The sequence below is a fragment of the Staurois parvus genome, unplaced genomic scaffold, assembly GCF_062004578.1.
Source record: "Staurois parvus isolate SC_StPar_1 unplaced genomic scaffold, SC_StPar_1.0 ptg000154l, whole genome shotgun sequence".
Taxonomy (NCBI): Eukaryota; Metazoa; Chordata; class Amphibia; order Anura; family Ranidae; genus Staurois; species Staurois parvus.
Genome location: NW_028317950.1, coordinates 45,579 through 72,335, shown reverse-complemented (window position 1 = coordinate 72,335; position 26,757 = coordinate 45,579). Strand labels below are relative to the sequence as shown.

Below are 26,757 nucleotides of genomic sequence, written 5' to 3'. Positions count from 1 at the left end.
AACATTTGCAAACATATGCACAGAAAAACTGTTTTTTTTTAAAGTGTGAGCTAGTGTCAATGAACCCTAATGTAACTTGAAGTTTATAACCACAGGTGAATCACTGTCTATTAATAAATAATTATGTGTGTGAATGTCTCAGCATTCACACAAATGTCAGTATTAACCACTGTAATGTTTGCGATACATGGGAAATGTCATTTCCATGTATTTACTATGATTATCAGCTCCATCTAGTGTCCATAATGTGGTATTTTCCTAACGACAGTATTTTTGGGAAAAATACCACATTATGGCCACTAGAGGAGGATGGTGATCATAGGAAATATAAAAATAAGACATTTCAAACATATTACAAAACTATTGAGGGTTATTTATGTTGTTTATGTGAATGCGGAGACTTTTTTTTTAATAAACAGACCCTCAAGTGTGTAATACTGGAACAATCATCTCCAAATACTAGTTTTGGGGATTTACGATTTTAGTAAGTTGCAGACAGGGACAGACCACGCAACCCAACTAAGCATGCCTCTGACTATGCCTTATCGAGAATAGAAAATACCCAAGACTAACTACTTATCTAGATTTCTTAGCACTGCAAAACCAGACCCTGATGAATGGGGGATTTGTGTGTAACCCCCCAAAATGCATCTGTCAACATCTGATTCTGCTGTGACAAATAAGAATGATACAGGGATATAACCTTTCCCGCTACATAATAAAAAAGACACTTGACCACCCTCTAAAAGAACCCGTTTCCTTGTTTCAAAGAAACCAGACGTGAAATATAGTGTAAGTAGTACACATATCTAACTTATATAAGATATAATAGCTGCAAGTAGATTTGGAATGAAAATGTGCGCTTCAGGTTTTAACACCTAACCAATGACTCCTTGTTTTGCTTCGGTACCATAGAAAATCCTGTTACTGAAAAGCCCGATATGGAATGTGAGATCACCGTGCAGCAGGACGATATCACAAGTAAATGAATGATAAATTACGTATTTGTCTTTGCATCGTACCCTGTTTTAGAATACACTGGCATTTTCAGCTTTTCTTATAAATTCTATTATAACTTTCTACCCAAGTCTTCAATCGTACATACTATATGACCAAATGTTGGTGGACACCTGATTATCACAGCTCTATGAGCTTATTTGACATCCAATTCCAAAACCATGGTGTTTTATATGAAGTTGGCCCTCTGTTTTGGCTTTCCACAAGATTTTGGAGGGTGACTGGGAATTTGTGTCCACTTGTGAGGTTGTGTACTGATGTTAGATGAGAAGACCTGGCTCATAATTGCCATTCTAAGTCATCCTAAAGGTGTTCAGTAGGGTTGAGGTCAGATATTTATGTTGGAAGAGAAGACCTGATCCCAAACGTATTCGGTAGGGTTGAGGTCAGGTAATGTTATTAGATGAGAAACCTGATCCCTAAAGTGTCCAAAAGGGTTGAGGTCAGTTACTGATATTGGATGAGAAAACCAGATCCCTAAGGTGTCCAAAAGGGTTGAGATCAGGTACTGTCGTTGGATGAGAAGACCCAATCCCAAAAGTGTTCAGTAGGGTTGAGGTCAGGCACCGATGAAGGTTGAGAAGACCTGATCCCAAAGGTGATGAGGTCAGGGTTCTTTGAAGGCCACTCAACTTCCTCAACACTAAACCTATCAATGTCATCATGGAGCTGGCTTTGGACACAGTCACGATTGAACAGAAATAGGCCTTCACCAAACGGTTACCACAAAGTTGGGAGAGCGCAATTGTTTAATGGGTCTTTGTATGCTGTAGAAGAAATAGCCTTCATTGATTATTTAACAATTCCACAGGATGTCAAAATACTTTTGGCCCTATAGGTACTATAGAAGTAACAAATATAGTATATGTGTAACATTCTATCAGAAGGTGGGCATTATCGGCAATCATTTGCTCAGTATGTTTTCCTCTAGGAGCATCTACCCTGTCTTGCATACTGTTAGTTCTTCCTGCTTGGTCTGATGTACTCTACAGCTTAAAGTGTCACTAAAGGAAAAACTTTGCAGAGGGACTAGAACATCTGCCAGATTTTACTGCTGTCTGTGCCCTTCTTAGGGAGATTGACCCTTTTTATGTGTCCTGTTTACCATTATCATTGAAAGTGAAAACAAAATAAAACCCCAAACTTTGAGTTGACATCAAAACAGTAATAGAGGGGAAATCTTCCAATGGGAACACTAGTTCTAGTGACACCCTGGGATTCCCTCACTTTGGAGGGATTTCCCCTCGCTTCCTGTTTTGGCTATGGGACAGGAAGTACAGTGGAGAAAATAATTTTTTGATCCCCTGCAGATTTTGTAAGTTTGCCCACTTACAAAGAAATGAAGGGTCTATCATTTTTATCATCTGTGTATTTTAAATGATAGAGACAGAATATAAACCACAAATCTAGCAAAAACACGATACAAATGTTATTAATTGAGTTGCAGTTCAGTGAGTAAAATAAGTATTTGATCCCTAAGCAAAACGACTTACAGTAATACTTGGTGGAGAAACTCTTGTTGGCAAACACAGAAGTAAGACGTTTCTTGTAGTTGGCTACTAGGTTTGCAGAAAGACCCATCCCCGACCCATCTTTAGCGTTCTGGCTGAGGGAAGAAGGTTCTCATCCAATATTTTACAATACATGGCCTCAATGCGGCAAAGTCGGCCTGTACCTTTAGCAGAGAAAAGACCCCACATCATAATGTTTCCACCTTCGTGCTTTACTGTAGGGATGGTGTTCCTAATGTCATAGTCAGCATTTTTCTTCCTCTGAACTTGGCGAGTTGAGTTAATGCCAAAGAGCTCTATATTGGTCTCATCTGACCACAGCACTTTCTCCCAATCCTCTGAATCATTTAGATGCTCATTGGCAAACTTCAGATGGGCACGTACATGTGTCTTCTTGAGGAGGGGGACCTTGCGGGCGCTGCAGAATTACAATCCGTGGCGGCGTATTGTGTTACCAATGGTTTGTTTGGTGACTGTGGTCCCAACTGCCTTGAGATCATTCACAGGCTCCTCCCATGTAGTTCTTGGCTGATCCCTCACTTTTTTCACGATCATCCTTACCCCATGAGATGGATCTCGCATGGGTCCCCAGACCGAGGGCGATTGATGGGTATTTTGTATTTCTTCCATTTGCGAATAATCGCTGCAACAGTTGTCTCTTTCTCACCAAGCTTCTTACTGATGGTCTTGTAGCCCATTCCAGCCATGCGCAGGTCTACAATCATGTCCCTGATGTCCTTTGACAGCCCTTTGGTCTTGTCCACGGTAGTGAGGTTTGAAGGAAAGAAAGAGATTCTGGGGACAGGTGTATTTTAGACACATAACGCATTGTCGTTAGGAGCAGCTTCTTAAATTGACAAGACTAATCTGTGTACCACACGAGCACAAAGCCAGTCTGTGGGAGCCAGAATTATTGTTGTCTGGTAGGGGATCAAACACTTATTTTACTCACTGAACTGCAACTCAATTTATAACATTTGTATCATGTGCTTTTTTCTGGATTTTTGGTTGCTATTCTGTCTCTTATCATTTAAAATTCATCTCTGATAAAAAATTATAGACTCTTAATTTCTTTGTAAGCGGGCAAACTTACAAAATATGCAGGAGATGAAATAATTATTTTCCCCGCTGTAAAGGGAAATCTTCCCAAAGGGACACAGATAGCCAAAAGAAAATATTCACAGTGGTTATAACCCTCCCTTACTCCATACAAAAATAAAAAGATGTTTTGCCTCTAGTGACACTTTAATCCTGCATTCGGCTACTTGTTCTACCTGGTGAATTGGAATTATTGCCTTGCATTTTCTTTGTCCACCATTTGGTGCTGGAGGTATTAACTAATCAACAACATTGTCTGTGTTGTGGATGTAAGTGTTCAGGAATGGGCGTTCCTGGACAGGATGCATTTGTAATGCCAGTATGTGACACTGAGCCTGCACGATTGAAGGAACTGAAATCAAATGAATGAAATGAGTGCGCCAAGGACAGTCAGGCTGGGGAAGAAGGGATGACAAGACTCCCATCTTCTCACAGAATTGAATGGTTTTTTTTTTTTGGGGGGGGGGGTCCTATCTTGGGGAGCCCTCCCTGTTGTTGGTTTCTCTCTTAGGCAGGAATGATGTTTACAATGCCTGCAGCCTCCTGGGATACCAACACCATGGATTGCAGGTGGCGGCAGAGTACTGTCTGGTACATGCGCCATGCTGAGTTATCAGGGGATGCTAGCTGTTTCTCCATAGATTTTGCAGTTGCCCCCCCAATGATGCATTAGTACACATGTGGATCATCGCAGGGTCCTTGCACAATCCAGAAAAAACAGCAGCTGGCATCCCCATGACACAAACATGACGGTGCAGGAATAGGGGCGTTATGGCGGAGGGGTGAATCCCCTGAAACCACTGGATCTGTGAGGTGTAAGTATGTTTTTTTTACGTACAACCCAGTTGAAGAAGTAAGAGAAGAGGGGGAAAAATGGTGGTGAGGTTTAGGAAGGTGGAGGTGGAAAGTCAAGTTCCCCCAAGTAGCCAACAAATGTTTTCTTTTTTGTTTGCTGAAAGGGTAAATATGTTGACTTTTATGTTGCATTTTGTTGTTTTACATTTATAGGTTATTTTTTTAATAATTTTTACTTGTAATTGTGGCCATCAGCGACTTTTAGCGGAACTGCGGCGGGCATAATGACACGAGGGTAAACTGATTTGGTGTCACTGACATCCCCAGTGACACCAATACAGTGATCAGTGCTAATTAAAAGCACTGACACTGTACTAATGGCACTGGGCATGAAGGGGTAACGTGGGGCGATCAAAGGGCTAACTGTGTGCTGTTTTACTTGATGTTCTTTGTTTGTGCTTCACTTTAAGCACACACACACACACATATATATATATATATATATGTGATTTTGCATACAGCTGCCGCCCTGCAGCAGTATTTCTGCTATAGGGCGTAGCTAAAGCGGTAAAATGATGATTTCATTTATTAAGGGAAAAAAAGCTGTCCTAACATGCCTGGCCCCATCTGAAAAAGTATCCCTCCTCCCCTCCTTGCTAAATCATGAATGAACTGTGATTAACCACATTTTCTAAAAAGCTGAGTTAAATTTCACTTGCCACACCCAGGCCTGATTACTGCCGGACCTGTTGAATCCAAAAATCACTTACAATGGTTGTAAAGGCTGAAAGTTTTTTTTTTTTTTTTTTACCTTCATGCATTCTATGCATGAAGTTAAAAAACCTTCTGTGTGCAGCATCACCCCCAGCCCCCTCAATACTTACCTGAGCCTCCACGCGATCCAGTGATGTGAATGACAGCTTCGGCTGTCCCAGGACTTTGCCTCCTCATTGGCTGAGACAGTTAGTGGGAGCCATTGGCTCCCACTGCTGTCAATCAGAGCCAGTCAGCCAATGAGGAGAGAGAGGGGCCGGGGCCAAGCCGCGGCTCTGCGTGTGAATAGAAACATGGAACAGCGGGTGCCCCCATAGCAAGCTGCTTGCTGTGGGGAACCCCTCAGACAGGAGAGCCTGCTGGGGACCAGAGAAGAGGAGGATCCAAGCTGCTCTGTAAAACCACTGCACACGTTAGGTAAGTATAGTAAGTATAGTTTATTATTTTACACAATTTATTATTTTACACAATAAAAAAAAATGAACCTTTAAAATCGCTTTAAATGGAAGCCGTCTGAGAAAGTGAAGCACGCTAAAAGATCTAAAAATGCAACACATCATGCTGCGATCTAAAGAAATTCCAGAATAGATGAGAAACAAAGCAATTGATATCTATCAATCTGGAAGGGTTACAAAGCCATTTCTAAGACTTTGGGACTCCAGTGAACCACGGTGGGTGAGAGCTATTATCCACAAATGCAGAAAATTGGGAGCAATGGTGAACTTTCCCAGGAGTAACCAGCCTACCAAAATCACTCCAAGAGCACGACGATGACTCATTCAGGAGGTTATAAAAGAACCCCGAACAATATCTAAAGAACTGCTGGCCTCAGTTGCCTCAATTAAGGTCTGTGTTTTTACGATTCAACAATAAGAACAAGACTGGGCAAAAATGGCTTCCATGGGAGAATTCCAAGGCAAAAGCCACTGCTTACCAAAAAGGACACAAAGGCTTCTCTCACATTTGCCCAAAAAAATCTTGATTACGTCCACAATATTCCACAGAATATTTTGGGCAAATATTCTGTGGACTGATGACACAAACATTGAACTTTTTGGAAGGTGTGCGTCCCGTTACGTATGACTTAAAACTAACACAACATTTTATAAAAAGAACATCATCCCAACAGTCAAACATGGTGGCGGTAGTGTGATGGTATGGGGCTGCTTTGCAGCTTCAGGACCTGGACGACTTGTCATAATTGATGGAACCATGAATTCTCTACTCTACCAGAAAATCCTGAAGGAGAATGGACATCAATTTGCAATCTCGAGTTTAAGCGCACTTGAGTTACGCAGCAGGACGATGATCAGAAACACATCAGCAAGTCCACGTCTGAATGGCTCCAAAAACAAAATGAAGCTTTTGGAGTGCCCTAGTCTTGACCTTGGTCCTGACTTAGATCTGATTGAGATGTTGCGGCATGACTTTAAACAGGCCGTTCATGCTGGAAAACCCTCCAATGTGGCAGAATTAAAACAATTCTGCAAAGAAGAGGCGGACAAAATTGCTCCGCAGCGATGCCAAAGACTCATTTCCAGTTATCACAAATGCTTGATTGCAGATGTTGCCGGCAAGGGTGACACAACCAGTTATTAGGTTTAGGGGACAATTATTTTTTCACACAGGACCAGGCAGGTTTGGACAGCTTTTTTCCCTTAATAAATGAAATCATAATATAAAAACTGCATTTTGTATTTACTTGGGTTATCTTTTTGTACTGATAAAATTTGAAGATCTGAATCATTTAAGTGTGACACAGTATGCAAATACTTTTTCCCAGCACTGTATGTGTGTGTGTCTATATACTATATATATATATATATATATATGTATATCTCTATCTCCCCCCTCCCCTTCCTACACGTACAGTGTATGTGTATATATATATATATATATATATGCCAATCAGGCATAACATGACCACTGACAGGTAGAGTGAATAACATTGATTATCTGTTTACAATGGCACTTGAAAATGGTTAACATATGTAAGGCTTTAAGTGAACATGTTGTCTTCGAAGTTGATGTGTTGAAAGCAGAAAAAAAGAAAAAATGGGCAAGTATAAGGATTTGGGTGACTTCGGCAAGGGACAAATTGTAATGGGTAGATGACTGGGTCAGAGCAACTCCAAAACTGCAGCTCTTGTGGGACATTTCCGGTCTGTAGTGATCAGAACTGACCATAAGTGGTCTAAGGAAGGAAAACTAGTAAACCAGTGTAGCACTACCCCCTAGAGTAGCTTAGGAATGATGTTGAGTTCCCTGTCAATCTGAATCTCTTGTGGAAAGCCCAACCTCTGCTGACACCACCATGCTTCCGTGACCACATTAAATCACAACTATAAAATGGACTCGCACACAAGTTAGTGTAAACCAATATGAACTTTATATTGGAATCAAAGGTAATTTGGTTAAAAAGATCAAAATGACATTGATATAAGCAGCAAATATAACCACTCTTGGTAATTGTACGCAAAACGACATTCACCATAAAGCAACAATAACTGTTAGCAGTTATTCAAAATAATCCACTGCCTCCAATCTGAGGAGACTGCTGAATCCCCAGTGAGGAGGAACAACTATCAAGTAACAGGTAAGCTCACTGTGGGTTCTCAGGACTAGATGAGAAGGATTAGATGTGAAGGAACAGAGAATTCTTATTTGAAATTGAGCACTGTCCCTTTAAGAATACTACAAGGTCTTCTGCACGTTCGTTGAGGCCCAGTTGGTATGCGGTTGAATTGAGGTGTGGGATATAGTTCCGTGGGATATAGTTCCTTGGGATGGCAACACAAAGATGGTGAAGGAACAAAGGAGATTTTCCTATTGGTGGTAGTGAATTAGAGTGGGGTCTCCTTTAATGCACTCAACATGGGGCTGATTTGAAGCAATGAATTGCAGCAATTGGCATGAATGTCTATAGGCAAAGACAGCTCCCTTTGTCCATCAAAGGCAAAAGTTAACAGTAATGGGAAATCTTTGTCAAAGAAGGGAAACTTATGGTTTCAGTTGGCACTGCTGTATCCTGGCCCGTGATTGTATGTCCTGCTGTCAGCTTTTACGATAAACTGTAATGTAGATGTGTTTCAATGATGACAGCTGTGAGAACTAGGCTGAAAACTGAAGCAACGTAATGTTCACAACTATGCGTAGGTAGCCGAGGTTGCAAAATGTCAGTATTCAGTTGGTTAGCGGGTGCACGTGTCTCTCTCACCCAATCAAAGTAGTCTGGTAGATTGTAGCGTTCTGTCTTTCTCTGCAAACGGGGTCAGTCCACGGACTCTCCGCCTCAGACTCGGCATCCCATCTGGTGTTCTTCTGTCAGATTGGCCTGCTGGGCAGTGTGGCAGACCGGGTGGTCAGTAGGCTCTTTCCCGCTCTTCCTCTCTTTCCAACCATGGTTCCGCGGCCTAGCTCATCACGTCAGCCATCAGCACATTTCCTTCTCCTTCAGTCTCTCCCCACATTCTCCTGGCCATTCTTTGGGCTTTTATATTTATATATCCTTGCTCACACGCTACTTCTCTTGGGAAATGTGGTCCCTGACTGGCCTGCTCACAAGCTCCTTTTCCTGTCATACAGCATACAAGTTTCAGAAGGATGTTCTGCCTATGTGAGGGACCCTGAATGGCAGACCACCGCCACCTAATGTCCATTTTAATGTATTGCAAGTAATAACATTTCACTAGCTTACACCATTGACAGGGTCATGGGTGGCCAAGGGTAAATTGATGCATGTGGGAAGTAAAGGCTGGCCTGTGTAGTCTGATCCAAAAGAAGAGTTACTGGAGCTGAGATTGCAGAAAAAGTTAATGCTGGTTCTGATAGAAAGGTGTCAGAACACACAAAACATTGCAGTTTGTTGTTTATGGGGCTGTATAGCTGCAAGCCGGTCAGGATACCCATGCTGACCCATGTCCACAACCAAAAGCACCTACAATGGGCATGTGAGTATCAGAACTGGACCACAGAGCAATGCAAAAAGGTGGCCTGGTCTAACGAATCACGTTTTATTTTACATCGTATGGATAGTCGGTTGTGTATGTCCATTATTTGAGGAAGGATGCACTATGGGAAGAAGGCAAGCCGGCAGAGACAATGATCTGCTACTGATGGCTTGATGCCAGATACCACATCAGAGGTGTAATGGAGTCAATGCCTCGAAAGATCAGGGTTGTTTTGATGACAAAAGGGGGACCTACTCAATATTAGGTGGGTAGTTATGTTATGGCAGGTGTTCATAATGGTATGGCTGATCAGTGGTAAATATACAGTGTGTGTGTGTGTATATATATATATATATATATATACTGTATATATATATATATATATATATATATATAGAGAGAGAGAGAGAGAGATTTTGGTATAGTAGTGCCCTCTAGTGATTTCAAAATATGCAGTTCTTATACCATCAATTCAAAGTACTATACAAAGAGGCGTCTCTCAAGATTTTTGCTATATCATTCTCTAGCTGTCTGAGCATGCATGTGAAAGGAAAATTAACAAAACGCTGGTCCTTTAGACACTTTTTTCAATCTCAGTAGTTTGAATTCCACCCACAAAATGTCTTCAAAAATGGATGTTTAAAGCAGTGTTTCCTCAAGGGCCATCTTGTAGCTTAGATACCCTTTAGGAATGTATAAACCCAAAATCTTTTCTAAGGCTACACCCCTATATCACTGGCGGTCATTAAAGTTTAGTTCAGCTATTTTCAACTGGGATTCCGTTATAGGTTGCTTGAGCTGTGGCTGTTGGTACCTGGATAGTTTCAGGTTCAATGTTACTTGGCCAACAGCAGGACCCCGATGAAATTTTAATTGGCTGTAAGGGTGAATTCTGATTGCCACTGTAAGGGGGGCATCCTACTTTGATCACTAATGTAAGAAGCATTCTTCTCACTGAATGTAAGAGGCATTTTCCCCATTGGCCTCCAATGTAAGGAGCATTCTTGCCACTGACCACCAATGTAAGGGACATTCTTCCCACTTAGCACCAACGTAGAGCATTTTTCCCACGGATCAGTGTAAGGGGCATTCTTCCCACTGACCACTCATGTAAAGGGCATTCTTCCCACTGGCTACCAATGTAAGGGTCATTCTTGCCATTGGCCCCCAATGTAAGGGGACATTCTTCCCACTGGCCTACAATGTAAGGGATATTTTTCCCACCGGCTACCAATGTAAGAAGCATTCTTCCCATTGGCCTCCAATGTAAGAGGCATTCTTTCCACTGAGCACCAATGTAAGGAGCATTCTTCTTACTAAACACCAATATAGGAGGCCTTCTTTCCACTGACCCTCCATGACTTAAATTTAGTGGTGATTCCGTGAGACACTACAATTTTATTCAAGGATTCCTCTGGGGGTAAAAAGTTTGAGAAATGATGGCTTAGATGCCTAGAATATATTGGGCAGCTTCATTAATCTCCCATCTAAATAATTTAACATTGTTTTTTGGGGACATATACATAAAATATAAATAAAATGTGTACTTTATATTTATGGTGAAACTCCTTTCTTTGAAAGGAACGCTGGTAAAAAAACAAAAAACACATTTCTCCATATTTGTTTTTTACGTCTATTTGTCTATAGATTTCATAGAAAATAAAATAGGTTTTTCAAACAATACCTTAAAAAAAAAAGTCTGGTTTCATCCAAACAATAAAAAGAGCAAAACTGGTAAAATTGTATATATGGCTAAAACTTGTTTTTTTTTTAAATCCCATATAGTTTCATAAACCAAAAAAAAGATATAATTCTTAAAAATAATAATTCATATCCTGGTGTTTGAATCAAGACTATAGAATATATTTGAAGAAAGTGTTTTGTTTTTTTTTGTTTAAATCATAATCTTCTTTCCTAATGTCTGTCAATACTTTATTGTTTTGCTAATGACGGTTTGCAGTGTCATTACTTCCTACATTTTGCATGCACATATTGTCTTGTCCATGTGTTATATATATATAATTTTTTTTTTTTTACACAATAGGAACTTCCAGTGAAGATGACTCAGCCATTGCCAGGACAAAGCAACCCAGGAAGTTTCATGCAAGCTCAGTTCCTGCATACCCATTTACCAGTAATGTTGTGAACGATAACGCACCAGCTGAAGCTATTAAAAGTAAGCTGAAGAAACACATTACCAGTGTAATAGATTTTCATTTGGACACTTGTGTTGCAAAGACAGTATCTCTTTACAGCTAAACTCCAGGCAAACCCCCTAAACACACATCTAAATATAAAATATGGGGGCCACTTTACTTGCTAAAGGATTTGTATTTATGTCCATCCAGTCCTGATTTATACAGCATAGTCTGATGCATGACTACTTTTACTGTTCGTTATAGACTGTAGAAGACATTAGGCGATGTCCTCTCTGCACCCCCAGCCTCCTAACTGGTTGGTGAAAGAGCAGCAGAAAGAATACTGATGAGGTCATCCCTCTGCTCACTCTCTCCTTCTAATAACATGTTCCACGACAGAGCATTTAAAATTAAATGCAAAACGCTTGATTGGATCCCAGTCCTACTCCTCCCTTTTCCAGCCTGCTGTATAGGGAATTTCAAGAGTCAAGTCAAATTTAGGAATGTGCACTAGTTGTTTTAAAAAACATAAAAATTATATATATATATATATATATATATATATATATATATATACACACACACACACACACAGTATCTCCCAGAAGTGAGTACACCCCTCACATTTTTGTAAATATTTGATTCTATCTTTTCATGTGGCAACACTGAAGAAATTACACTTTGCTACAATGTGACGTAGTGAGTGTACAGCTTGTATAACAGTGTAAATTTGCTGTCCCCTCAAAATATCTCAACACACAGCCATTAACCACTTGCCGCCCTGCCACTGCATATATACGTGTGCAGGGCGGCACTGGGGCGCAAAAGCACGTTTTAAAACGGGCTCCGCGCTCCTAACGTTTTTGCGGGCAGGGGGCCCGCGCGTGCTCCCGCCGACCCACGGGTGACACCATTTGATCCCGGAAGGATCAATCATTCGATTTCAGCCAGTGATGTCTGGCTGAAATCAGATGATCGGTCCCTGTCCTATCCTGTCCTGTGTTGACAGTTACACAGGACAGGATATGATGTCATTCTTCTCTGCCTGGACACATTCCGTTCCAGACAGAGAAGAAGACATATAAATTGTGAGTAAAACAGCACATACCCACAGTTAGAACACTCTAGGACACTTTTAACCCCCTGATCGCCCCCCCCCCCAAGTTAACCCCTTCACTGCCCTGTCACCAGTGTCACTGATCAGTGAACCGATTTTTACTGATCACTGTATCAGTGTTGCTGGCGACTTCCGATAGTGTTAGCGCCCCTCCCAGATAGCGCCAGATTGCCCGCCAGTACACCAGTAATCCCGTTTAACCCCTTGATCGCCCCTCCAGTTAACCCCTTCACTGCCCTGTCACCAGTGTCACTGATCAGTGAACCGATTTTTACTGATCACTGTATCAGTGTCATTGGCGACTTCCGATAGTGTTAGCGCCCCTCCCAGATAGCGCCAGTTTGCCCGCTAGAACACCAGTAATCCCATTTAACCCCTTAATCTCTCCCCCCCAGTTAACCCCTTCACTGCCCTGTCACCAGTGTCACTGATCAGTGAACCGATTTTTACTGATCACTGTATCAGTGTCATTGGCGAATTCCGATTTTGTTAGCGCCCCTCCCAGATAGCGCCAGTTTGCCCGCTAATGCACAGGATTTTTTTTACCAAAAACATGTAGCAGAATGCATTTTGGCTTAAATTTATGACTAACTTTGAGTTTACGATATATTTTTTATAGCTGAAAGTAGAAAATATTGTTTTTGTTCAAAATTTTTGTATTTTTTTGTTTATAGCGCAAAAAATAAAAAGCGCACAGGTGATCAAATACCACCAAAAGAAAGCTCTATTTGTGTGAAAAAAAGGACGTAAATTTCGTTTGGGTACAGCATTGCATGACCGCGCAATTATCATTTGAATTAGTGCAGCGCTGTATAGCAAAAAAAGGCATAAATTACAGAATCTATACCATAGTTTGTAGACGCTATAACTTTCACACAAAGCAATCAATATACACTTATTGGGATTTTTTTTACCAAAAACATGTAGCAGAATACATTTTGGCTTAAATTTATGACTAACTTTGAGTTTACGATATATTTTTTATAGCTGAAAGTAGAAAATAATGTTTTTTTTCAAAATTTTAGTGTTTTTTTTGTTTATAGCGCAAAAAATAAAAATCGCACAGGTGATAAAATACCACCAAAAGAAAGCTCTATTTGTTTGAAAAAAAGGACGTAAATTTCGTTTGGGTACAGCATTGCATGACCGTGCAATTATCATTTGAATTAGTGCAGCGCTGTATAGCAAAAAAAGGCATAAATTACAGTATCTATACCATAGTTTGTAGACGCTATAACTTTCACACAAAGCAATCAATATACACTTATTGGGATTTTTTTTACCAAAAACATGTAGCATAATACATTTTGGCTTAAATTTATGACTAACTTTGAATTTACAATATATTTTTTATAGCTGAAAGTAGAAAATATTGTTTTTTTTCAAACTTTTTGTATTTTTTTGTTTATAGCGCAAAAAATAAAAAGCGCACAGGTGATAAAATACCACCAAAAGAAATCTCTATTTGTGTGAAAAAAAAATGTAAATTTCGTTTGGGTACAGCTTTGCATGACCGCGCAATTATCATTTGAATTAGTGCAGCGCCAAACAGCAAAAAAAGGCCTGGTCATTAAGGGGGGTAAATCCTCAGGAGCTCAAGTGGTTAATGTCTAAACCGCTGGCAACAAAAGTGAGTCCACCCCTAAGTGACAATGTCCAAATTGGGCCCAAAGTGTCAATATTTTGTGTGGCCGCCATTATTTTCCAGCACTGCCTTAACCCTCTTGGGCATGGAGTTCACCAGAGCTTCACAGGTTGCCACTGGAGTCCTCTTCCACTCCTCCATGAAGACATCACGTAGCTGGTGGATGTTAGAGACCTTGCGCTCCTCCACCTTCCATTTGAGGATGCCCTACAGATGCTCAATAGGGTTTAGATCTGGAGACATGCTTGTCCAGTCCATCACTTTTACCCTCAGCTTCTTTAGCAAGGCAGTGAAAGTTTTGGAGGTGTGTTTGGGGTCGTTATGTTGGAATACTGCCCCGCGGCCCAGTCTCCAAAGGGAAGAAATCATGCTCTACTTCAGTATGTCACAGTACATGTTGGTATTCACGGTTCCCTCAATGAACTGTAGCTCCACAGTGCTGGCAGCACTCATGCAGCCCCAGACCGTGACACTCCCACCACCATGCTTGACTGTAGGCAAGACACACTTGTCTTTGTACTCCTCACCTGGTTGCCGCCACACACGCTTGACACCATCTGAATGAATCTCTTTGTGTCATCAGACCACAGGATCCATGTCCTTAGTCTGCTTGTCTTCAGCAAACTGTTTGCAGGCTTCCTTCTGGAAAGACAGACATGCAGACCAATTTTATGCAGTGTGCGGCGTATGGTCTGAGCACTGACAGGCTGACCCCCCACCCCTTCAACCTCTGCAACAATGCTGGCAGCACTCACATGTCTATTTCCCAAAGACAACCTCTGGATATGACGCTGAGCACGTGCACACAACTTCTTTGGTCGACCATGGCGAGGCCTGTTCTGAGTTGAACCTGTCCTGTTAAATGCTGTATGGTCTTGGCCACCGTGCTGTAGCTCAGTTTCAGGGTGTTGGCAAACTTCATGTAGAGCAACAATTATTTTTTTCAGATCCTCAGAGTTCTTTGCCATGAGGTGCCATGTTGAACTTCCAATGACCACTATGAGTGAATGAGAGCGATAACACTAAATTTAACACACCTGCTCCCCATTCACACCTGAGACCTTGTAACACTAACAAGTCACATGACACCGGGGAGGGAAAATGGCCAATTGGGCCCAATTTGGACATTGTCACTTAGGGGTGGACTCACTTTTGTTGCCAGCAGTTTAGACATTAATGGATGTGTGTTGAGTTGTTTTGAGGGGACAGCAAATTTACATGTTATACAAGCTGTACACTCACTACGTCACATTATAGCAAAGTGTCATTTCTTCAGTATTGTCACATGAAAAGGTAGAATTTAATATTTACCAAAATGTGAGGGGTGGACTCACTTTTGGGAGATAATGTATATGTTTTTTTAATCCCACTGACCACCAAGCCTGAGTCATTATTTACATCAATTCTAGGGCATTTTCTACTCCCCTTGGCCACCACCTGGCCCCCCTAATGTCCGAAGGAAAGGCTCTTTTTAGTCCAGGGCAGGGGTCTCAAACTTTCTGAAAGAAGTCATTTTTACAAGCTGACTTAGCATCCCCACGTTTACCGGAACATATTAGGACAGAGTAATATTTGAAATAATGTATTTCTTTTGTTTTTTCTCGGCAGGCTCTGGAATATTCTTCTACATGCTTATCATTGGTTTGCTTTGTATAGCATCAGTTTTGATCCTCGCTATCGTTCTGATTGCCAGAAGGAAGAGGAAGAGTGAGTTGCTGTAAAAATGCAGTAGATGTCGTGCATGTATAGCACAATAACAGTATTTAAAAAAAAAAAAGTGATGATGTGTATGTCCCAGTGCCAACCTTCATCATGTGTGCATAACAGACTCTTGTCCTTAAAATTAATAGGACTTATGATTTCCAGCACATGGTGTTCAACACCATTGATGTGGAATTCAAGTGTTCAACTTTGTTCCTCTAGATATTTGCTTTTATGTATATTTGGAGTGTACTATTTGCTTTTTGCTTGGACATTTTTATTTATATTTTATTGTACAAGACACCTTGTGAAGGTTGTTGCTTTATAAAGGATAGCTAATAGTAGTTAACCACATTTTACTGGGCTTGTATAATGTCGTACTTAGTTTTGTTACTGTGTTTTGTTTCATCATTTATTCAAGCGGCTTCCTCAGTTCAAATGTTGGAACATACCCAATCCCACGTGGGCATCACTAGACCCCAACCCCTGGGGCCCATGCCCCAAGATCTCTTACCAGTTGCTCCTAGTATACAGACACCCAGCCTTTATGCTCCGCCCACACAGCCTCATCATTCATTCCTGGAGTTCTGCGAATGCGAGGCCCTGCTCCCACTCTCTTCTGATTGACTGTGATTGACAGTACTGCCAATGAGGAGGGAGAGAGTCGGTCTTGGTTCATATCTGTGCGGGTGGTGCAGCTGCGGGACCCTCACAAATACCTGCAGCCGCACCACCCACAGAGAGGAATGTGGGTTAATTCTAATGGCACGCCGCCCGCACTGGAAATCGCAACCACACTGGGAACCTCAGTTCACGCGTGGGCTGTGATTTCCTAAGCGCAGGGACTTCTTCCCAAAGTGCCATGGGGCACTGGAGTCCATTCAAATGTGTGCTGCTGCACACAGAAGGTTTTGGTTTTTTTTTTAACCTTGGAATACATAAAAGTAAAAAACCGTGCTACTTTACAACCACTTAAAGCGGTAGTAAACTCGGGGGACCCAAAAAATAGGTTATGTGTCGCAAGGTAAAGTCATAATGTGCTAGCATGTATCAAATACTGTCACATTATGAAAGACTTACCTTAAAAAGAAGCCCTCCAGCGGTGCGCTTTCACCGCTACAGGAGACTTCCACCTTCACCGGGTCTTCCTTCCAGGTCCGCAGACTGCGGCCGCTTCAGTGGCTGAGCCGCGATGACGTCACTCCCGTACACGCACGTGGGAGTTTTGGCCACGGCACACAGATCTGAAGGAACGCTGCGGGTATGCCGTTCCTTCAGAGCGCATGCGCCAGTGATGTCACCGGCTGCTGCTCTGTAGAATATCTCGTAAACCAGGGGTCTCCAAACTTTCTAAACAAAGGGCCGGTTTACCGTCCTTAAGACTTTAGGGAGCCAGAGTACCTTGCGGGAGTAGAAAATGTCCCAGCATCAGTAGGAGTAAAAAAAAAAAAAAATTACATTGTGCTTGTAGTCAGTGGAAGGAGTAATAGTGCTCCGTCATTGGAATCAGTGGGAGGAATAGCACCCCATCATTGGTATCAGTGGGGGGAATAGCGCCCCATCATTGGTATCAGTGGGAGGAATAGCGCCCCATCTTTGGTATCGGTGGGAGAAATGGTGTCCCATCATTGGTGTCAGTGGGAGGAATAGTGTCTCATCATTTGTATCTGTGGAATGCATAGTGCACCATCATTGGATCATAGGAAGGAATAGTGCTCCATCGTTGGTATTACTTGGAGGAATAGTACCTAATTGTTTATATTAGTCGGAGGAATTGTGGCCTATCGTTGTAAGTGGAAGTAAAAATGCCCCATAGTTTGTGTTAGTGAAGAAATGTTAGCTCCTTGTTGGTGTCAGTTTGAGGAATAATATGCAGAGGGCCGGATAGAGGCAAGCAAAGGGTTGCATTTGGCCCACGGGCCGCAGTTTGGACACCACTGTCCTAAACAGAGCACGTTTAGGAGATATTAATTTTACCTCCAGGTAAGCTTTATTATAAGCTTACCTGTAGGTAAAAATCTAAAAGGAGAGTTGACTACCACTATAAGCCCAGTACACATGTACCAAAAATTTGTCTGGTTCAACAGGAACCAGACAACTTTCTGTACATCTGTACTACTGTCTGTTCAACAGAAGCAGGTCTAACAACTAGCTTCTGTCTAATGGTCTTGGTGGAACATCAGCGTTCAATCAGTGCTCGCAGTGCTGATCAAGTGTATTCTGGTGGGGGAAGGGAGGTCCCTTGTTAGAATACAATAGCACTGTGGGGATCTATTTTTTTTGTTTTTTTTGTTTTATAAACCAAATGTTTTCTAAAAATGTATACCTAACTTTAGTCTACAATTTGTGACGATTGCCTTTTTTTTTTTTTTTTTTTTTTGCAGGTTTTGACTACAACATACCCACGTAAGTAAAAAATTTTTTTTTGCACTTTGAAAGAAACTGTTGTGTCAGAAGTAAAATTCACCAGGTTGGGGTAGGGAAGGAAAATGTGAGTCCTTTTTGATGGTTTTTAGTGCAATTGGCTTAAAGTGGTTCTAGAGGCTGAAGGTTTTGCCATGCCTGAAGGTAAAAAAAAATCCTTCAGTGCGCAGCTTCCCCCTCAGCCCCCTCTCTGCCAAATAATTACCCGAGCGAGCCTGATCGTTATCCAGTGCTGTGGACTAGAGCCTCGACTTTCCCGGGTCTCCCTCCTCCTCAATTGCTGAGACATGGCAGTGGCAGCCATTGGCCCTCGCTGCTGTCAATCACAGCCAGCGAGGAGGGAGCTGAGCCTCTGTATGTCTCATGGATATATTAGGTGCGTCCAGATTATAAGGAGAATGCGGTACACTCGAGAAGGGCTCTGCGAAGCTGAGAAGCTGGCCAAGGTCACTTGGGATGGGGTGACAGGTATACATTAGAACACTGATCAGTTGAATTCCAGCCCTGTCAGATTCGAGACATTCTTTTTTGTGACACCCTGTTCAAGTGCCTTCGTTTTATGAAAAATGTAAGCGAGTTTGGAATAGCAGTACACGATAACATTTTGTGTGAAATTGGGTAAAAGTGCATCCGAATTGGTGAGGAAATCTTATGGAGAAGCTGCGCTATCATCTGCACAAGTGTACAGATGGCGGAAGTACAAGAATGTGTTGAAGATGAACAATGGCCCGGACGCCCCTCTTTTTCAAAACTGCAACAGAATGTGGATGCAGTGAGGTCTGTTCTCAACCGTGACCAATGGTTTACTATCAGAATGCTTGCAGACGAACCGGGAATTGTCAAGTCAGTTGTTCTTGAAATCATGACTCAGGATTTGAACGTGAGAAAAAGCATGTGCAAAACTTGTCACCTTACCAGGAGGAACACCGTCAACTCGTTTGCCAAGACCCGTTGGCCCGTTTGGAGAGAGCCTGATTTTTTGAGTCAGGTGAACACAGGAGATGAATCCTGGGTGTTTGAGTACGATCCCGAGGCAAAGTTCTGAATCGCATGCACTTGCGTCACCTCACTCCCCAGAAAGCTCAAAAGTCAAATCAATGGTCTTTGTTTTTTTATTCTTATTCAGGTGGAATTGTCCCTAAGAAATGTGTTCCTACTGTTCAATCCGTGCATCAATGATTTTACGTGGAAGTTCTCGGTCCAAAAGTTATTTGTGTAGTTTTTGGCTGAAACAGTCCTTCCCCATCCACCCTACTTGGCGCCTTGTGACTTTTTCAAGTCCCTAAAGTTGGAGAAGGGCTTGAAAGGACACCATTTTTGTAGTGTGGATAACGTCCAAAGAGCCACTACGCAGGTTCTGAACGCCATCCCACTTGAAGACTTCCAAGGATGCTATGAAGAATGGCCAAATTGCTGGGAGCAGTGCGTACACTCACACGGCGCATACTTTGAAGGAGACCATGTTTAATTGTAAAATGCTTCATTGCTTTCTGGACACACCTCGTACAGGGCTGGCTCGGGAGCGAGCATGCACGAGTGCCCCCAGAGCAAGCTGCTTGCTCTGGAGGCAGTCGGCAGGGGGTTGGAGTCAGGAGCTTTAGAGGAGGCCCCAAGAAGAGGAGGATCGGGGCTGCTTTATGCCAAACCATTACACAGAGCAGGTAAGTATGACATGTTTGTTATTTGAATAATAAAGAAACCAAACTTTTGGATGGAAGTCCGCTTTAAGTCTAAGACTAAAGTGGTTACTTTAGTCTTAGACTTAAAGCGGAGTTCCATCCAAAAGGGGAAGTTCCGCTTTAAAGATTGGTCCCCCGCTCCCCATTAAGGATTGGCACCTTTGGGGAGCAAGGGGGGGGGAAGGGAGAATGGGTAGCCGAATTTGACAGGTACCCGCTCCCACTTCCGTTGTGATTGCCTAGGCGTTTGGAAACGGAAGTTGTCCTCCTTCCCTCCCTCCCCGAAGTCTTGCGGGACACATGACAGGTCCCAGAAGAAGACAGGGCCATTCGGGAAGTGCAGTGCTACTCGCGCATGCGCAGAGGGTACCCGGCTATGAAGCCGCAAGCTGTCACAACCGGGTGCCCGCACTGAAGATGCCGGCGCCTGGAATACAGGACGGCGGGGTGAACACGGGAGTGTGGAACAGGCGAGTGGCTGTTTTTTTAAAGTCAGCAGCTACAGTTTTTGTAGCTGGTGACTTATTTTTTTAATGGAACTCCGCTTTAAGTCCATTGCACTTTACTGTTTCCTTTAAAAACTTACTTTGCTTTTTTTTTTCCTTAGACAAAAACCTTAATGTGGTTGTAAACCTCAGCCATGAAATTTGAACTAAGCATAGCCCTCAATAGTTTGTACTTGTCTCAATCCAGAGCAGAAAGTGTTATTTCTGTCTGCCGCCTCGTTTTTCTGCTATCTATACGAGTCACTTTTGACAAGTTTTCCTGACGCTAAGAGATAAAAATGTCACAGGGGAGGGGGTTCCAGCACACAGCCTGCGATTGACAGCCTCAGCACTGTTTGTGTGTGCTGTGTGAAGGAGGGGTGTTCCTTCCCTCCAATCAGCTCTCAGAGTTTCCCTCACTGAGCTCTGCAGTGTGTAACTTAGATAATCCCAAAAATTATATTGTCGCACCTCTCTGGGATCATAAATACTGTGCTCCAAAACTCATTATCGCATAAAACAATAAATTGCTTTTCAAAAATAAGCAGACTTTTCTTTTAAACCAACACCACATGTCATGTAATGTCCACAGTTCATAAATTGTGCTTATTATTTATCTTCCTTCCTAGCACGTGCAGCTTTATTAACTTTTGCGATAAACATGCACCGCCTCCTATGTTATTGTGAACAAGCACACTGCGTATCCACCAGCATTCAATCCTGCGCTCACCTCCACCTTTTGACCTGTCTTTTACAGATCAAACTCGCTTGTTTCTCTTTCTTGGGGGTTCTTTAATCACCACCTCTCCTCCCTACGGGCTCCCCTCCATTTTTCACTTTTCATCCAAAGATTACCCACCGATACACTATATTTGGGGGTGTGGCCCATTAAAAAATGCACTCCCTGTCCTGCGGTTTGCTCATATGTCAAAGCGTATCCCCATAGTGCAGTATGTTGAGTAAAAATTATTTATTCAAATAGAATTCTAAAAATCTGAACAGGAATTCACATGTACTGCGGAGCCGAGGCTCCCGCGTTACTTCCGGTTCTCCCGGCGCCCTGGCTCCACCTACACGCGTATCCTCACGATCACGTGGCTTCTTCGGTAGTAACTTGCTGCTTTTTGAAAGCTGAGGCTGTCAATCAGCTGGAGATCCCTCTCCGTTATCATTTTACTCTCTGTGTCAGGAACAGTGCCAAGACAAGGTCATCCTGCACCCGGGGCAAAGATGCCAAACTGCCTCTCTTCCCCCGTTCATGATTTGCAAGCTTAGGAAATCCTACGCCTAGAAGTTTCTTGCTTTTCAAAATCACTGCGCAGCTCAGTTTTAACACTGGGCTCACGCTTGTGCCGATGGCTGTACTCTCTCTCCTCCTCCACTGCTAGTGCAGCTCCGGTGCGTTTGTGAACATCGCCGTTTGCATGTTAATACAGGAGCGCCGCACCGTCAGGAAGGAGGAGGGAGGGAGCGAGAACACAGCCCGCAATGCGTCTCGTGTCTCTCCTCCTCCTCTCAATGCTGCTCCCAGCGCTGGGCTGACGGGAGTAGCGATGCCGTCGTCATTACTCTTGTCAGCCTTGTAAAAGAAGGCAAGCATTCCCAGCCTTACAGTAAACCACTGCACCCAGGGCAGCTGCCCCTCCTGCCCACCCCTTTTGCAGTGTGATTCTGAATAGGGTCAGGTATGATTTTCAGCCCAGTTCAGGTGAGATTTCCAGTGTCACACACTGTAAGAATTTGTATCGGAATCATACTCGAACCTCTGAACAAAGTTGTACCGGACGGGGTTTAAATTGTGCTGTTCAAACCGGCCGGCCGGCCGGCAAGCAGCTTCTTTATTGGTTTGTATTTGGTGATAATTTCACTAGGACTAGAGCGATGGCAAAAATTAAATCATGAAAGACCAGCTCCTAGTTTAATTTCACTTGAAATAGGTCATCCAGGCCAAGCTGGCTCAAATGAACTCTTTCCTTTACCAATGCACGCACCTGCTGTCAGTGCTGTATATACCGTGCATTGCATCAGCCACATACAGTATACAGGGCTGTGTTTCAGCTGCGGTCTGGGAACTTTCCTAGGACAGGACGTTCCTAGGCCAAAATCAGATCAGACCGAGCGCCGCCGAACCGTTCTTAGGAAGCCTTGCATTTTCACAAACGACAGCGGTCGCACGTGTTGATAAAGGACATAGTTTGTTTGGGTTACGTTGGCCAAAACAAACGGTTTAAAGGGAAACGGACCCTGGAGTTTGGCTTTACATTTTAAGTAGAACAAGAGAAGAGGAAATATTTTTCAATGGGGGCCTTTGTCGTGTCGACAGCTTTCCAGAAAGAGGGGGGGGGGGTCTCTCCCATTTTGTCTTCTCGATAACAAGTGAAGGGATAACTCCCCTGTGGGATACAGACGGCAGAAGAAAAAAAAACACCACCCAAAAGGGGTTTTTATCATTCCCTACTCTATCCAAAATTTAGATAAACATTGTAGCTTTAGATATACGGTACTTTAGGAAGTTAACATGGACCTTGAAGAACAATGCAAGGACCACATTTAATATCCAGGCCACCTTAGGGTAGTAATTTAAATAAAGTAAGGTTTATACTTGCCATACCCCTCTCTTCTGCATCGCTAGATGCGAAAGCACTGTCTTTCCAGAAGTGTTTCTGGGGAAGGGAGACCAGGCCAAATGTCACGTTGGGTCCCCTAAGTACATTGCAATGGCATCTTCTCGTTAGATTTCTTCTGCTCTGTATTCTGGGATCTAGCCAGGAGCGCACGGTTATCATTGTCCACGTACCTTTTGGAACAACTCACATTAGGAGATTTGTGAAGAGGGAGAATACTTGTATGGTAAAAGTAGACCAGATCCGCTTTAAAAATGAGTGGTCCCGTTTAGCTTATTATATTTTTACTGCGTGATAGGAATTTTTAAAAAATTGCAATACATTTGAATCCTTTTCTTTTTTTCACCTGCAGTATGAACCAGCTGGCATTGAATTTAGAAGGACATTCTAGCGAACCGGCATCAAATAATTACGAGCCTGCTTTTCCCGTGTCCCAGTATGAGAGCCTCCCCATGTGTTCTAATATTTATGAGCAACTTGTTCTGAAGAATCTGGAAGGAAATGACAGCAAATCTCAAACATCACAATAATGTGCACAATGCATCTTTGCTTAACCCTGAGCTCTCCGCGATTCTGAAATAGTAACCGTAATCTGCCCGGACACGACAGAAAAGATCACCGACTTCTGTAACGACTGCAAGTGATCCACGTGACCGCTCGTAATTGGAGAAAGCATACCCATATATTACAGCATACACAACAGCATCTACACTATATGGCCAAATGTATGTGGACTCTTTAAAGAGCGGAGTGTTCCCGGGTAAGGGTTCTGTCATTAGACAATTGTTCTTTTCCAACATCAAAAATAGTTTGGCGAAGGCTCTGTTTTTGCCACTATGTACAAAACCAACACCATCAATATATGATTTGATCAGTTTGGAGCGGAGGAACCCGAGTGGTCTGCACTGAGCCCTTGCCTCAACCCTACACATTTGGGTTTAGGTCTACTCATCCAACATCAGTACTTGGCCTCGACCCTACTGAACACCTTTGGGATCAATCTTGTAATCTACCTTCAGACCCCGATCTAAACTCTACCGTGATTACTTTTGGGATCGGGTCTTCTCATCTAACATCAGTACCTTATCTTACCGTTTGAACTAGATGTTTTTTTTTTTCACCCAGACTAACAATGTAATTATGACCTCGACCCTACTGAACGCCTTTGGAATCACATCTTCTCCTCCAACTTTGGAACCTGTCCTCAACTCTGCTGAACACCGTAGGAATCAAGTCTTCTCATCCAGCTTTAGAACCTTATCTCTAACCTTCCTGAGCACCTTTGCGATCGGGTCTTCTCACCCAACATCATTACCTGACCTCGGCCCTTTTGAACACCTTTAGGATCCGCTTTTCTTATCCAACATCAGTGGCTGATCTTATTTGTTGAACTAGATGGATTTATGGCTCTCAACCAGACTAAACTATGATCTCAACCCTTCTACACACCTTAGGGATTGGGTCTTCACGCTCAACATCTGTACCCAACCTCACCGGTGGACACAAATTCCCAAAGCTACACGCCAAAATCTTATGGAAAGCTTTTCCATAAGAGGAGGTGGCTTTTGGATGTCCAACAAGCTCATAAAGGTGTGACGGTCACGGCTCAGATATGTTTTATCATCACTTGCCGTCCAGAGGATTTCCCCTCTTCCTGACCGGGCCATTTTTTTGTGATACGGCACTGCGCTATTTTAATTGACAGTTGCACAGTCATGCAACGCTGCACCCAAATTAAATTTATGTCCCCTTTTTCCCCACAAATGGATCTTTTTGGTTGTATTTGATGGCCTCTGCATGTTGTTTGTTCAGGCGCTCTAAACCAAAAAAGACCGACAATTTTGAGGACAAAATTTTTTTGGGACTTTTTGCTATAAAACAAATGCAGTAAAAAAACGGTGTAAAAGAAAAAAAAAAAATTAAAATTTGATATATATTTAGGGCAAACATTTATTTTGCTACATGGCTTTGTTAAAAAAAAAAAAAAAAAAATCCCAATATGTGTAAATTAATTGGTTGACATGAAAGTTATAGCGTCTACAAAATGGCGGTATATACATCCTGGAAATATATATATATATATATATATATATATTCTGCCACTGACATCCCCAGTGACACTAATACAGAGTACTGTGCCAGTGCTTTTTATTAGCACTGATCAAACGACACTGGGTAGGCAGGGGTTAACATCTGGGGCGATCAAAGGGTTAACCGTCTGTTGTTTTACTATGTGGGCTGTGTGCGACATACTGCGTAAGCATGCCGTGCAGAGCAATACAAAGCAGCATGCTGGAGCTGACGGGAGAGATCTGCATTGTTTACATACAGACCTCTCCCATCAGTGTTCCTCTGCGATTGCCGGCTGCCGGTGGGGAATGGGCAAGGACCGTAACACTGAAGCTTGTACTCTCACTTTGAGGCACGGTCTATTTAGAGCGGTGCCCGGGGCTTTGTAGTACCACAATCTGACTAATACATTGACCTTCTTTCTTCAACCTAATGGCCCTTATGCACGTTTTTCCTCAATGAGGTATTTCTGGAAAAGACCACGTTACGGCCGCTAGATGGAGCCGACGATCATAGAAAATAAACCTATTAGGCATAATTACGGTGTTTATTTGTAAAGGCCGTGCGAAAGTTTGATTGCTTCTAAACAGACCCCTTAGTATTAAGAATTAGGTTTAGGTTAAAGTTAGGCAGCTATAAAAGAAATCAGTTAATGCAACTCTGTATTCATTAATATATCATTGTTTAAATCCATTTATTGTAAGTACCCGATTTTGATTTAGCATTTTCCTCCTGCAAACCGCTATACGGCATCAGCCTGCCGCTTCTCCTTCACGGTCCAATCACTTTTCAAAATAGAAAATCCATATATTGTACCGAGTAAGCTTTTTTTTGTTCGTTTTGTATAAGTATATTTTTAGCTCCTATATGTATATTTTGTTCTCGATTCCAGAAATTAATAAAGAAATAACGTAGCACTGTAAAAGTAATATGTACGATTTTATTTTGTCTCCGCGGTATATACAATGTGACAATAATGAACAACAAACGAGGGTATTCTATTTTATTTATACACAGGAGTTGGAAAGGCACACACAGTCTTCATTGATAGTTATAGGTCGGCATATTTTTATTTAACACTTTTTGTATAAAATTTTCCAAAAAAAAAAGAATTGTAAGGTCTCGTTCACGCAGGCGTCCTCCAACGTGCATAAAAACATTAGCCCATAAGGCAAATGTGAGAATGGCAAGATTTTTCCAAGTTCACCGACTTACCTGTTTATAGTGCGGAGCAAAGCACTTATGACATACTGCCAATAAATGTCACAGGGAAAGAGACCTATAAAGAAAAAGTATTTCTTAAGATCCATGCATATAAACAAAAAAAGACTTAATTTTTGTTGAAAAAAAACAAACATTTTAAACATCCTATTATAAAAGATATTCAATGTAAAAAATAGAAACCAAGAATTCCAAGCGCTAAAACCCCAGATGTGTTGAAATACAAACAGTCCTCAGCTGCCGATGCCACACCAGAAGCAGGGATAAATGAAGTTAAAAAAAAAACCACGCTCAAGGACATAAAAGATATCGATTTATTCCAGTGAAAGAACAATATTGTCATTCAATATTAGCAGTATCCAACTCGATAGCGGCTGTGGTGGATTATCTGTTCACCTTGGGCCGCACAAGCCCCCAAACCAAAGCGGACACAGAGCTAATTCCTTGACGGTTGGAAGTAAGCCGACAGGAACGGGGACCACGGCGCACCGCAACCGACGTAGGGGGT

General features: G+C 42.3%; 1 protein-coding gene across 10 annotated transcripts in view; it reads left to right on the top strand.

Moving 5' to 3' along the window:
* The window catches only part of VSIG4 (V-set and immunoglobulin domain containing 4), a 67,398-nt gene extending 41,445 nt beyond the window's left edge, over nucleotides 1-25,953 (top strand). For 9 of the 10 annotated variants that reach the window (XM_089674892.1, XM_089674887.1, XM_089674893.1 and 6 more), the window contains 5 exons: nucleotides 916-981; nucleotides 11,190-11,321; nucleotides 15,654-15,752; nucleotides 18,131-18,152; nucleotides 23,311-25,953. In XM_089674892.1, coding sequence (XP_089531018.1) covers nucleotides 916-981; nucleotides 11,190-11,321; nucleotides 15,654-15,752; nucleotides 18,131-18,152; nucleotides 23,311-23,488 — 497 coding nt within the window. In that variant the 3' untranslated portion in view covers nucleotides 23,489-25,953. The remainder of the gene's footprint in view (nucleotides 1-915; nucleotides 982-11,189; nucleotides 11,322-15,653; nucleotides 15,753-18,130; nucleotides 18,153-23,310) is intronic. The other variant, XM_089674894.1, reaches the window with a different exon arrangement.
* Nucleotides 25,954-26,757: the final 804 nt, after the last annotated feature.